The sequence below is a fragment of the Lygodium microphyllum genome, chromosome 17 (genome assembly GCF_053477565.2).
Source record: "Lygodium microphyllum isolate KBCC chromosome 17, Lygodium_microphyllum_v1.1.10, whole genome shotgun sequence".
Classification (NCBI taxonomy): domain Eukaryota; kingdom Viridiplantae; phylum Streptophyta; class Polypodiopsida; order Schizaeales; family Lygodiaceae; genus Lygodium; species Lygodium microphyllum.
In genome coordinates this window covers 78064468-78077288 of record NC_141151.1, presented here as the reverse complement: position 1 = coordinate 78077288, position 12821 = coordinate 78064468, and the positions used below count along the sequence as shown (strand labels likewise).

General features: G+C 43.0%; 1 protein-coding gene across 3 annotated transcripts in view; it reads right to left on the bottom strand.

The window, feature by feature from the left end:
• LOC148022065 (Pyridoxal-5'-phosphate-dependent enzyme family protein) overlaps positions 1 to 12821 on the bottom strand; it is an 86349-nt gene that overhangs the window by 20307 nt on the left and 53221 nt on the right. For 2 of the 3 annotated variants that reach the window (XM_087696694.1, XM_087696692.1), the window contains 3 exons: positions 11428 to 11587; positions 11108 to 11346; positions 10756 to 11015 (listed from right to left, as the gene is read on the bottom strand). In XM_087696694.1, coding sequence (XP_087552820.1) covers positions 10756 to 11015; positions 11108 to 11346; positions 11428 to 11587 — 659 coding nt within the window. The remainder of the gene's footprint in view (positions 1 to 10755; positions 11016 to 11107; positions 11347 to 11427; positions 11588 to 12821) is intronic. The other variant, XM_087696693.1, reaches the window with a different exon arrangement.

Genomic DNA, 12821 nt, shown 5'->3' with positions numbered 1-12821 from the left:
GTATTTACTAGTGGATTTAAACCAGCACAAAATTTGGACACATGCTGTGTCATGTCCATCTGTGGCGCATACTTAAGAGTAAACCAGCACAAAATTTGGACACCTACTGTGTCATGTCCATCTGCAACGCATACTTAAGAAGTGAGACAAATTTGGAATAGTATGCGTCAAGAGTGAGTCCCAGTTGTTTTAGCTCGTAGAACTCATTCATTATCTGCATGCGATATGCAAGTGGTAAGTATCTTCCCTGCACAGCTTTCTTCAGCTTCTCCCAGGTAACGGATACTTCCGCGATCCCTTGATCCCTGCACCATTCCTTCCACCAAAGCCTGGCTTCGCCGGTGAGCTTTAGCTTGGCGAGCATAGCCTGATTGGCGGGTGCCTACTTGGACGGACCTGCCTCTCCCGTCAAACTCGGGTGGCTTAATCTGCTTGAGAAGAAACTTCTTCTCCTGGATTACAACAGTACTTGATGTAGGAGGCGAACTAGAAACCTGTACCTGGGGTTGTGCCTGGATAAAGGTTTCCTAACGTTATTATACGATAATCGTTATTGATTTATATTACATCTTCAATTCTGCTATCACCCAAGCAATCTAACCACTTAAATTTTTATCAATTCTCATGCACAATCAGACATTGATAAAAAGAAGTCTTGTTTGTATTTATATGGACATAGCCCTTTCGGAATACAACATTTCTTGTGATGATAAGCCAACTTTTACATTTAATTTGGAGAGAACAATGTTGTATTACATTTACCTACAGGAACTGTATAATAGTATGGTTTCGAGTCATGGATCTTCAGGAATCGGTAAGTCATTGGAAGTTCAGGGTATCCTTTCCTTTGGAACCCATTCTTCTCATGGCGCCCCAACACTTTAATCTTGTCGGCGGGGATCACACGGGTTACTTCCTCACACATATGAGTTCATCTCAACCCTTCGACCTCGGATATGTAAAGTTCAGTTTACGTGAGCTTCCACAAAAAGGAAAAGCTTCACGACTTTCAAGTCTTCCAACCACTTGATCCTTTTTAGGTTGGTTTGTAGGTAAGCAAACCGGTGGGCGGCTATATAGTAGATTCCTGAGGCACCCGTCCATCTTCGTTCCATATACAAAGGTGATGGATTATAGATTTGCTATAGGATGTTCATCATCTCAACCCTTTGTCGATAATGCGGAGAATGCATTGAAGTCATAAACATGACACGGAATACCAAGAACTTGTTCCACGCTTCGTAATTCTCCAAGACAGCATTGGAAGTAAGGAGATGTTTGGACAGCAACATTTGCTTTACTTTATCTTATTAAGATTTCATTTTAAAAAAAATTCCGTTGTTGATTGGCTCTGATATCAACCGTAATGTGTCCACTTGTATCTTCAGGACACGTCTTAGCAGTCCATCGGAAAGGATGTCTAGAAAGCTCCGCCCGGCACTCCCATGGAATGTTACGGAATTTGCGATCTAGGGCTTTCCACGTCTGCCACGTAGCGGAAGTATTCCGGCCGTTCCCACTTAGGATCGACCTGAATTAGGGTTTTTCCTTATTGGTCATTTCCTAACGGCAACTAGCGTCGGACCCAAGCGAACTACTTTACGCAGAAACGCCAGGTCCGAAGCGGATTCACGCTACACTTGGTTCAAGGAGAATGGGAAACGAGAGGGATGCAAAGCTCAACCTCTCTGCCATAAGGCATAGTTCCATTCCGTTCCCCTAAAACGGCGTAAATCGGGATCAATCATAACTCTAGGTCAACGCTTTTGTTGTTCGTGTTCTTTTACGGTCTTCCTGCGGTCCATCGTGATTATGAGAAAAATTCCCAGTCAACCGGGACCACCCATCCGTAGGACGGACCTATGGCCCATCCTCCGCACTTTCCTCGGGTTGTTTTAGTTATTTAATTACCTAACACATTAGTTGGACATGTAACAATCAGCTTCTTTAATTAACCCGTTAGGCATTGGTTCTTTCACGTAATCATATCACTTGACATAGAAAAACAATATCAGACAAGTTCCTTATTAACAGGTTATCATATTTATCTTTGAAATACAAAAAGTCCAGCACATAGGCTTATCCACAATCTGCCCGAAGGCTATCCAGCAATCCACAGGGATCACTAATCCAAGTTTCCGCTCGTAGACTAGTATCCAATCTCAAGTCACGTTAGCCTCTTGTGCAGGGCCAAGAAGGCGAGGGATTTACGAGCAGAGCCCCCTCTGGCACCCAAGTGTCCTCCTGCTCTAAGTAGCGCTCAACGGAGAGACCTCTCGCGGCGGGTTCGGTCCACTTTCCCGGCACGGTTAACAACCCCCTTGGTTAGGGTCAAGCAAGCAGTCGGGGGTAACTGAAGCTACTTCTCCCTTCAGACCTTCAACTTGAAGTATAGATATCCATTTATCTTTTAATTCATTGATCAAAACAAAGGCAAACAGTACTCTTAAATCTATAACAAGCACAAACATTTTCATTGGTCGTTTTTGTTGGCAAACTGCTAAGAAATAAATCCTTCCTTTCGAATGCGTCCAGCACTCGATCTGGGATGACTTGCGACTTGGCAAGATCCCCTATATCCCGGGTTAGGGCGTACCTTATTAACTCGACTTGGTCAAACCTTAAGTTCATAGGTTATTTCAGTTTATCGGCTGGTCTATTGCTTCCCAGCAATCTTCTTTACTCAAGAAAGATACTAAATTAGGATGATTATTTATCCTCTTGCAAGATAACTTGCGTAAGGACCTGCCAACCTCATTGCGAGAATTCGGCCATTCCCTTGTGATCCAATCACAAGATCATATAACTCCGCACTTGCTGCGCAAGTGTCGCATCGACTATGAGACTTATTCTACTCATTAAACGGAGTCACGAAACAATCTGTTCCTGGTCACATTAGCCTGACGTCGTTAGTCCTAGGGTTCCAAGTTCCATCCTTGTAAGATTCTTAGGGACAAACCCTAGCTCACTTTCCAATTACGTTTCATTGTCCCTACATTCGGTGAATGTGGACATGTATTTAAGGTATAGGAGTTTCAAATTTAGCCATACGTACGATTAGGCCACGTATTAATTCCTAGTGAATTTCTCGGAATTTAACTCAGTTACATTCTAATTTTATTTTCTTCCTTTCACACGTGAACTACTTCTATAGGACATAGGGATACTTTTTTTTATTAAATGAAGGCAAAAAATTTTCCCCTCTCCTCCAGCTGACTATCGAGTTGGAGGAAGAGGGGAATAGCAAGAGAGACAAGCTCCTTGCTGGAGCTTGCCTAGGCAAGGAGGCATGCCCATCGACGTGTGAGGGAGGGAGGATCCTATCCCCTCCCCCTGTATAAACCATGCTGCTGGTGGCTATGGTAGCCCGGAAAAAAAAAGGAGGCTCTGCGCAGAGAGTGAAGCTCTATGATGCTATAAATCTTGAGGAAGGAGGAGCCGTTAATTTGAGCGGTTGCTACCAGGCAGAGCGCCGCCTCTCTCTCTCCCTGCGATCAGGAGTACGCCGTCTGCTGCCGCATTCCCCATTCGACCATAGCCGCCAGCTGGCCACAAAGATCGTTTACCCCCTCCCCCCCATGTGGCTTTCCAGCAAGCCTTGGAAACTTCCAAGGTTGTGCTACCTTAGGCCCCCTTCCTGTGGGCCTTTGGACTACCCCCTCCCTCCAACTTTTGTTTCCTAAAGGCCTTGAGCCCCTGTCCTATAGCCTTTAAGGACACTTTTTTTCCCCCCCCTTAAAATTCCCCTCCTTAGGGCTTTATAAAGCCCCCTTTTCCCCCCATTAAAAGTTTAACTTAAAGGTCTTACTCCCCGAACCCCCGTGTCTTAAAACCCCCCTTATCCCTTTTTCTTTCCCCTCCTCGAATTTCCCCCTTGAACCCCCCTTTAGGCCCTTTTCCCACCCCCTTAAAAAGCTTTTATCTTATAGCCTTTTTTTTTCAATCCCCCCCTAAGGGTCCCCATTAGGCCCTTTTTCCCGTGTTAAAATGAGCCCTACTCGCGGAGGTTTTTCACAATACCCCCTTTCCGAATTTTAGACCCCTTTCCGTGGTTCTTCCCTCCTCCACACACCCATCCCTTCAAAGAGTCTCCACGAAGGGAAGCAAAAGAAACTTGTAAAGGACGGTGGAACTTAAGAAGCAAATTCGCAAAGCAACATCTACGACGGAAAGGCTACTCTCGCAATGCCTCCTAAGAAAGCCCAAGGCGTAGCCGCAGGAGGGTCGTCTCCCAGCATCCACGTGGACATCTCACCCCAAGCCCAGGTTTTCCTTCCTAATTTTTATTTGGTATTGTTGTAATTCAATCATGCAAGGTTAATTGTTGGAAATAGCATATATTTTTGTCCTAAATACTCACGACGGAGGAACTTAGTCATTAATACTTTCAATAAAACAAGCAAAATAAAGGGAGCATAAATACATTTCTAGCAAATAGCTTTATACATTGAAATGAATTAAAAATTAGATTAATGTCCATTAAAATAGTATACTTCGTTTAAACCTGGAAGTATAAACTGCATATCGCACTATTGACCCATATCCTCTTCGCAAGGAATCATCATGGAAAGTGCAAGGCATGAAATGATTCTTACGATGTTATCGTTTGTTAACTGCATAAATTATCAAGAAAAAGATTACTTGTTTAGCATAAATTTTTTTCGCAAGTTATAGGAAGATTAGTTGGAATTAACCTAACCTGTGCCTGACCTTAAATCGATAAGTTAGGGTTGAAAAAATCAATTTACGCAGAGACAACGAGTCATGTGGAAATGATAACGTAATTATCTTCTAGAGCTAAACAAATCGGCATAAACCTAAAACACCTAAACCGCGGAATACTCGTTTAGAATGAGTTAAATTCCAAGAAATTCACTAGGAATTAATACGTGACTTAATCGTACGTATGGCTAAAACTGAAACTCCTATACCTTAAATACTTGCCCACATTCACCGAATGTAGGGACAATGAAACGTAATTGGAAAGTGAGCTAGGGTTTGTCCCTAAGAATCTTACAAGGATGGAACTTGGAACCCTAGGACTAACGACGTCAGGCTAATGTGACCAGGAACAGATTGTTTCGTGACTCCGTTCAATGAGTAGAATAAGTCTCATAGTCGATGAGACACTTGCGCAGCAAGTGTGGAGTAATATGATCTTGTGATTGGATCACAAGAGAATGGCCAAATTCTCGCAATGAGATTGGCACGTCCTTACGCAAGTTATCTTGCAAGAGGATAAATAATCATCCTAATTTAGTATCTTTCTTGAGTAAAGAAGATTGCTGGGAAGCAATAGACCAGCCGATAAACTGAAATAACCTATGAACTTAAGGTTTGACCAAGTCGGGTTAATAAGGTACGCCCTAACCTGGGATATAGGGAATCTATCCAAGTCGCAAGTCATCCCGGATCGAGTGTTGGACGCATTCGAAAGGAAGGATTTATTCCTTAGCAGTTTGCCAACAAAAACGACCAATGAAAATATTTGTGCTTGTTACAGATGTAAGAGCACTGTTTGGCTTTGTTTTAATCAATGAATTAAAAGATAAATGGATATCTATACTTCAAGTTGAAGGCCTGAAGAAAGAGGCAGCTTCAGTTACCCCCGACTGCCTGCCTGACCCTAACCAAGGGGGTTGTTAACCGCGCAAGGAAAGTGGACCAAACCCGCCGCGAGAGGTCTCTCCGTTGAGTGCTACTTGAAGCAGGAGAACGCTTGGGTGCCAGAGGGGACTCTGGCCGTAAATCCCTCACCTTTCGGACCCTGCACAAGAGGCTAACGTGACTTGGGATTGGATCTCAAGGCCCGCATACTAGTCTATGGGCGGAAACTTGGATTAGTGATCCCTGTGGATTGTTGGATGGCCTTCGGACGGATTGTGGATAAGCCTACGGGCTCGACTTTTTGTATTTGAAAGATAAATATGATAACCTGTTAATAAGGAACTTGTCTGATATTGTTTTTCTATGTCAAGTGATATGATTACGTGAAAGAACCAGTGCCTAACGGGTTAATTAAAGAAGCCGATTGTTACATGTCCAACTAATGTGTTAGGTAATTAAATAACTAAAACAACCCGAGGAAAATGCGGAGGATGGGCCATAGATCCGTCCTACGGATGGGTGGTCCCGGTTGGCTGGGAACTTTTCTCAGAATCACGATGGACGCAAGAAGACCGTCAAAGAACACGAACAACAAAAGCGTTGACCTAGAGTTATGCAGAGGATGGGCCATAGATCCGTCCTACGGATGGGTGGTCCCAGTTGGCCGGGAACTTTTCTCAAAATCACGATGGGCGCAAGAAGACCGTCAAAGAACACGAACAACAAAAGCGTTGACCTAGAGTTATGATTGATCCCGATTTATGCCGTTTTAGAGGAACGGAATGGGACTATGCCTTATGGCAGAGAGGTTGAGCTTTGCATCCCTCTCGTTTCCCATTCTCCTTGAACCAAGTGCAGCATGAATCCGCTTCGGACCCAGCGTTTCTGCGTAAAGTAGTTCACTTGGATCCGACGCTAGTTGCCGTTAGGAAATGACCAATAAGGAAAAACCCTAATTCAGGTAGATCCTAAGTGGGAACGGCCGGAATACTTCCGCTACGTGGCAAACGCGGAAAGCCCTAGATCGCAAACCCCGTAACATTCCATGGAAGTGCCGGGCGGAGCTTTCTAGACATACTTTCCGATGGACTGCTAAGACGTGTCCTAAAGATACAAGTGGACACGTTAGAAAGAAAGAGATACGTATCTCATTTTCTCCAACAGGCATTTGCTCTAGTGTGAGCCATGCTTCTCGTGAAGAAGCAACAGACCGTATATACGGAATTATGAACCGTTAAACTACCAATGCTATCAATGACAATGTTTGGGCATTCCCATGTGTCCCAAGCATTCTGTACAGTTGATCTTTGGAAAAGTGGCTGAGCTGTCCTTTGACCACATCCTCCTTGGGGAGGGGTTGCAGAAGCTACAACTCCACGATGGACTTTTTCACCACTAACATACTCCAAAGATTTTTTGCAATCAGCACATTCTTCATCATGAAGGACCAAAGAGAATAGTTATTGCCGTTCAATCTATCCTCTTTGTATACATAGGTGAATACATCACTTTGTCCTTGATTAGCCATCATAAATTTCACTGTTTGAAAAAAAACACGAGCAAGAACCAAAGCTCGAACAAACTGGAAATCTGCAAATTTCCAGAAATTACAGCATACACCAAGCTGTAATTAGCAAAATTGTGTCACACTTGATCACAACTGTCCAATGTACATGCTGCCCAATGCACAAATAGTGCTCAGCAGCACAACAAATGCAAAAGCCCCAAAATTTGGCTGTCCAAAATACACAATTTCAGTCTATTTCAGAGTGAGTCTTCAGTACATGTGCCAATGTCTACTAGACATCCAAAAGCCCCACTTTTCTGACCAGAATCCCAAGAAATTTCTGCAATGTGTGTCCAAAAACACTTCTAGGAGCAGAAATGCACTCCTCAGGCAAAAGCCCCTCTCTGTAGTTCAGATTTCTGAATAAAACATAATTAAATGTCTTTTTTACCTTCAATACTAGTGGCCTAGGTTGGCAGGAGGATGCTGACAGCCTAGTGGAGTGGGAGGATGCTGGTGGCGCAGCCGTCAAGTGGTGGAGGAAGGGGCAGGCAGCGCTGTAGGAGCAAGGGGCAGGCAGCGCTACAGGTGCATGTGCTATTGGAGGTAGCGCAGGGCGGTACTGGCTGCACTGGCGACCTAAGGACCAAGAGGCGGCGTTCTAAACAATGCCTTGGTGGCGCTACAAGACCAAATGGTAGCAGCTGCACGGGTGGCACAGCAGTAGAACTAGAGTAGGGAGCAACAATGCTAGCAAACGTGGCAAGCTTGCAAGGTGGTGACTAGAGTCAAGGGCAACCGAACTACTGGACACGTGTGTAACTGATGAGCTTGGGGCTGACAGAGCATAAGCTCTGCTACCAAATGTGAGATTAGAGATGGAAGCTCTCAGCTGAAAGTACACAATAGACAGTAGAGAGAGTGAAAGTGAAGACACAGCTCGACACACGATGCAATTCCCAAGTTTGTGAGTGAAAGTACAAAGTACAACCCTTACACCTTAGGGTTGTTAAGATGCATTCACACCCAAAAGGTGTAAAGTATGGTAAGAGACCAAACTGTGTTACATAAACACACAAATAGAGAATAATGTGATTGCAGGAAAAAACCTCTCTTACGGAGAGTAAAAGGTGCCCCACTATCCTACTACGGATCACCAACATTGCTCTCTAAGCATAGACGTGAGTCAAACCCAATACTTTGCTGGTCATTTGTCTTTATGTGAATGATCTTTTGCTCACAAGGACACATGCGGATCAGATTTCAACATTCAATAAAATTTTGCAAAACAAACTTTTGAAATGTCAAATTTGGGGACTTTGCATCACTATTTGGGCATTCAATTAATTCATGATACTAGAGGTATTGGATTGTCACTGTCCAGATATATGGGTAAACTCCTAGGGAGATTTGGCTTCCATGATTGCAAGCTAGTTAGCACACAGATGGAGACTAGACTTAAGCTGTCTTTGCATGATAACAATGACCTGTTTGACATTCATACATATGCTCCAGCAGTTGGATGCCTCATTTATTTATACAACACAAGGCCAGATATTCAGTTTGCAATTTCAGCCCTGAGCAAATATATCCACAGCCCACGGTCACATTGGCAAGCTATAAAGCGTATTTTTCATTACTTGCAGGGCACCACGGTTCTTGGATTACTTTTTTTTCTTTTTTTTTTGGGGGGGGTGGGGGGTGTCATGCTTACAATGATTCCGATTAGGCTAGTGAGTTTGATTCACGTCACTCTATAAGTGGAAATTGTTTCTTTCTTGTCTCATCTTGCACTTCTTGGCTTAGCAAGAAACAATCCATTGTTGCCACATCGTCTTATGAAGTTGAATACAATGTATCTTTCACTACTATAGTTGAATGTGTATGGCTGAGACATTTGTTGGCTGATCTTGATGTATCTATCATGGAGCCTACTCCTTTGTTTACTAACAATCAGAGTGCCATTGCAGCAGCACGGAACCCAGTGTTTCATGCACATACGAAACACATAGAGATACATTATCACTTTGTCAAAGAGAGGCTATATGCAGGGGATATTAGCCTTGTCTACTGTCCTACCAACAACAATTTGGCAAACATCTTCACCAAAGCTCTTCCTCGCGACAAATTTGAAGCATTTCACAATATTTTAAATTTGATCTCCTTTGGTGGGTAATCCTTGTATGCTAATCACTTTTCACTCCAAGGGGGTTTGTTTGGTTTGTGACTCGCGCCTACGCTCATATAGGAGTGTCAGTGATCTTCAATAGGACATTGGGACACTTTTTGCTCTCCATAAGAGAGGCTTTCCCCCCAATTACATTATTCTCCATTTGTATGTTAAGTTACACAATTCAGTCACTTACTACACTTTCAAGTGTGAACGCACCTTAAGGCACTTACACAACCCTAAGGTCTAAGGGTTGTACTTTGGACTTGTCTTACACACTTGTGAATGAATCCTATCTTGAGCTATGTCTACACTTTCACTCTCTTTCTACGGTTCACACTGTGTACTGAGCTTGGAGCTGCCATCTCCATCATCAACAATGATGGCTGAATTGAAGAACCAGGTGCTGCATACAATCGAAAAACTAATCTTGCTGCAGGTAAGTTTGATAAAAGTGTGATGGAAAACACCCCAAGAGAGCTTTGAAAGCCTCAACCAGCTGATGCAAGATTTCCAGCACTGGTGCTAAGACAGTTGTTTCTGCACATTTGGATTTACTGAATTTATGCACCAGGGATGGCAATCCACGGTGGTACTACCATACTTACATGGAATAAGGGCTAGGAACAAGACAGAGACCAAGGGGAATGGCTAAGGTTAGGGAATGGGAATGAAGGGAATGTGATAAATGCATATATGCATACATACACACACCTATATATGTATGTATGGGTGTATATGTGTGTCTGTGCATGTGTAATATATACATATATACCTGTGTGTGCACGCACGCATGCTTTGGTTTTTTCTGGTTGGGGGGCTGAGGTGGTGGTGTGTTGGTTGGGATGGTACATGGGGTGTTGGTTGTTGGGGTTGGAAATGCATTCCATGAATTTTCACCCATTTCTAGGGGCTGGAACAGCCATTCCCTGTTTCATTAAGTAATACACACCCCTGCCTTGGCTTCTTTCACTCATTACCCCACAACCACCTTCCGAGACCTTAAGGCTTACACTCATGGTGTGGACACTGGCTATGCTGTTGAACCTTGTATTTCTTTGATGTTCTCTAAGTTATATAATTAGCAACATTTTATTTTTCCAAAAACGAAATTATTGTGTCTGAAGCTATGAGTAGCAAATATGTGCTTTAGGGACATAATTTGTCGAGTATTATGTGTCCTAAATCACACAGATTCTAGTGACATCAGTATTCTTGATCAACACCCGTTGCGTTCCCCATTATTCTCTTCTAAGCCTGCCAACATGTGGGTACCAAATAAATTTGTTTGGAGAAAAACAAGAAAAGCACATCCATGTGTAAAGTAAATGCATTCTGACTAGTTATGATGATGGATCTTTTAAGGGTATCAACAGCATATATAGATGGAACATTGAAGCAGCCTGAAAATGGACTTATGTCTGGCACCCGATTTTCAGTATGAAACATTTCTTTACAGAACAAATCTAACCTCTTCACCATGGTTACAAAATACCTTGCCATCTCCACAGCCTCCCTATCAGTGCCTTGGAAAGCTCCATCAATTCGAGACAGCTTGAAGTTTTGGGTCAATCGGTTGATTCCAATGCCTTCAGTGATGGTATCAAAGGGATTCTTTAGCCTTTTCCCCTCTGCCTCTTCCGGAGTATACAAAACACCCCTTGTTACACGGTAGAATAATGAAGATCCAGGTGGGTCAATCAAGAAGCATTTGATGTCTTGATCTTTCTCCTGTTCCCACAAAGTTCAGTCCTACTTTCAGATACCTGTGCAGAGGGAAACGCACATGGACATGATGGATAAAAGATGTTCAAAATTTTGACCTTCAAGAAACATGAGACACCTGCAATGGTGCCACCTGTGCCGGCAGCGCTAACAAACGCATGCAGCTTGCCACCTGTCTGAGACCATATCTCAGGGCCAGTTCCTTCATAGTGAGCTCTGAAGTTTGCAAGGTTTTCGAACTGGTCAGCAAAAAATCCCCCTTCATACTCTTCTTGTTCTCCACCAATAGAAGGTTTCAATTGTTTTGCATTATGGTCTGTCCCATCCACCTTTTTTTCTAGTCAAATGCACCAAGATTAACTTGAGAATAATTGTACAAGACCAAACTCTAAGATTTTATTTTTTTTCCTTTGATTACCATTTCTATCAGAAGCATTCTGCTGCAATATTCTTTCTTGATATGAGGCTTGGACTGCTTCTGCTTTGCGCCTAGCAATGTTCACAAAATGATCTTTGTGGGATATTGAGACAGGCCGAACCCTCTCTACAACTGCACCAAGTGCCTCCAAGATTTGGGCCTGTCCATTAAGGAGTCGTATAGATTATAAGTGTAACATTTTGACAATATCACAGGGGTTAGTTTTGATGATATACTGAAATTAACAGAAAGTTCAAACCTCAGGTAACCAGTTTTCACTTAAGGTTGAACATTTATGCATTTCAAACCACGATCAAATCATATCATGCACTCAAAGGGACTTGTAAATGTATGCGCTCTCTTACTATCCTAAAATATCCACTATATAAGATAAAATAAAATTAGGTGAGGCCTTCAAAAAAATGGTTTGGAAGATTATGACCTGGATCCCAGTGTACTCGGTGCTAGGGGACAGGATCCCTTAGCCCTGAAAATCTTTATGGCTGTGTTAACGGTCACACACTGTGATCCTGTGCTAGCTACTTGTGCATCTCCCGTGAGAGTTTGTAAAGCTGGTGCTTGAAGTGGAACTCTGAAAGAGTTTGTGGCAGTCCAGTGCTTTCTGCCTAATGCATCAATTCTGCCCTGCTTGGAGAATGCCATGATCCAACTCAAAGGGAATGAAACCCCCTCAAACCACAGGCTCAAAGTGCAGGCTCAAAGCGCGCAGCGTAACATAACAGCAGAATGTGGAAAACACAGAGAGAGAAGAGAAGAACGACGATAGCAGAAGACCAGAGTGCTAGAGAGCAAGCAACATGAAATTGCAAAATGCTGAGTGTATGGCTAAGATTTCTCTTTGATATGAGGGATAATTCTTCTGCATGGATGAGAAGACTCCAGAGGCCAGAGTGCTAGAGAGTGCTAGAGAGCAAGCAACATGAAATTGCAAAATGCTGAGTGTATGGCTAAGATTTCTCTTTGATATGAGGGATAATTCTTCTGCATGGATGAGAAGACTCCAGAGGCATACCGACAAATCTGCAAGTTTTGGATTTGGGTTGGTGGAGTTGATGGAGAAGTATTTTCACATAGGATAGCACCCCAGCCTAGGTCAGAAGCATCTATCCAAAAGGCAAGTGTGGGGGAGGTAGCTTTTGTACAATGGATTTGATTTGCTGAATAGTAGTTGTGTGCAGATCTTTCCAAATAAAGTGATTTTTCTTAATAGAGGATAAAGATCTTGGGTGTATAAAGCTAGGTTAGGGGTAGAGGAATTTATCCAATTAAGGCATCCTAAGAGTTGTTGTAACATTTTTACACTGGGGTGTTGGTTTGTAAAACTTAAAATATTTTTGAATACATGATCCTGGAGTTCGACCATACCATGATGG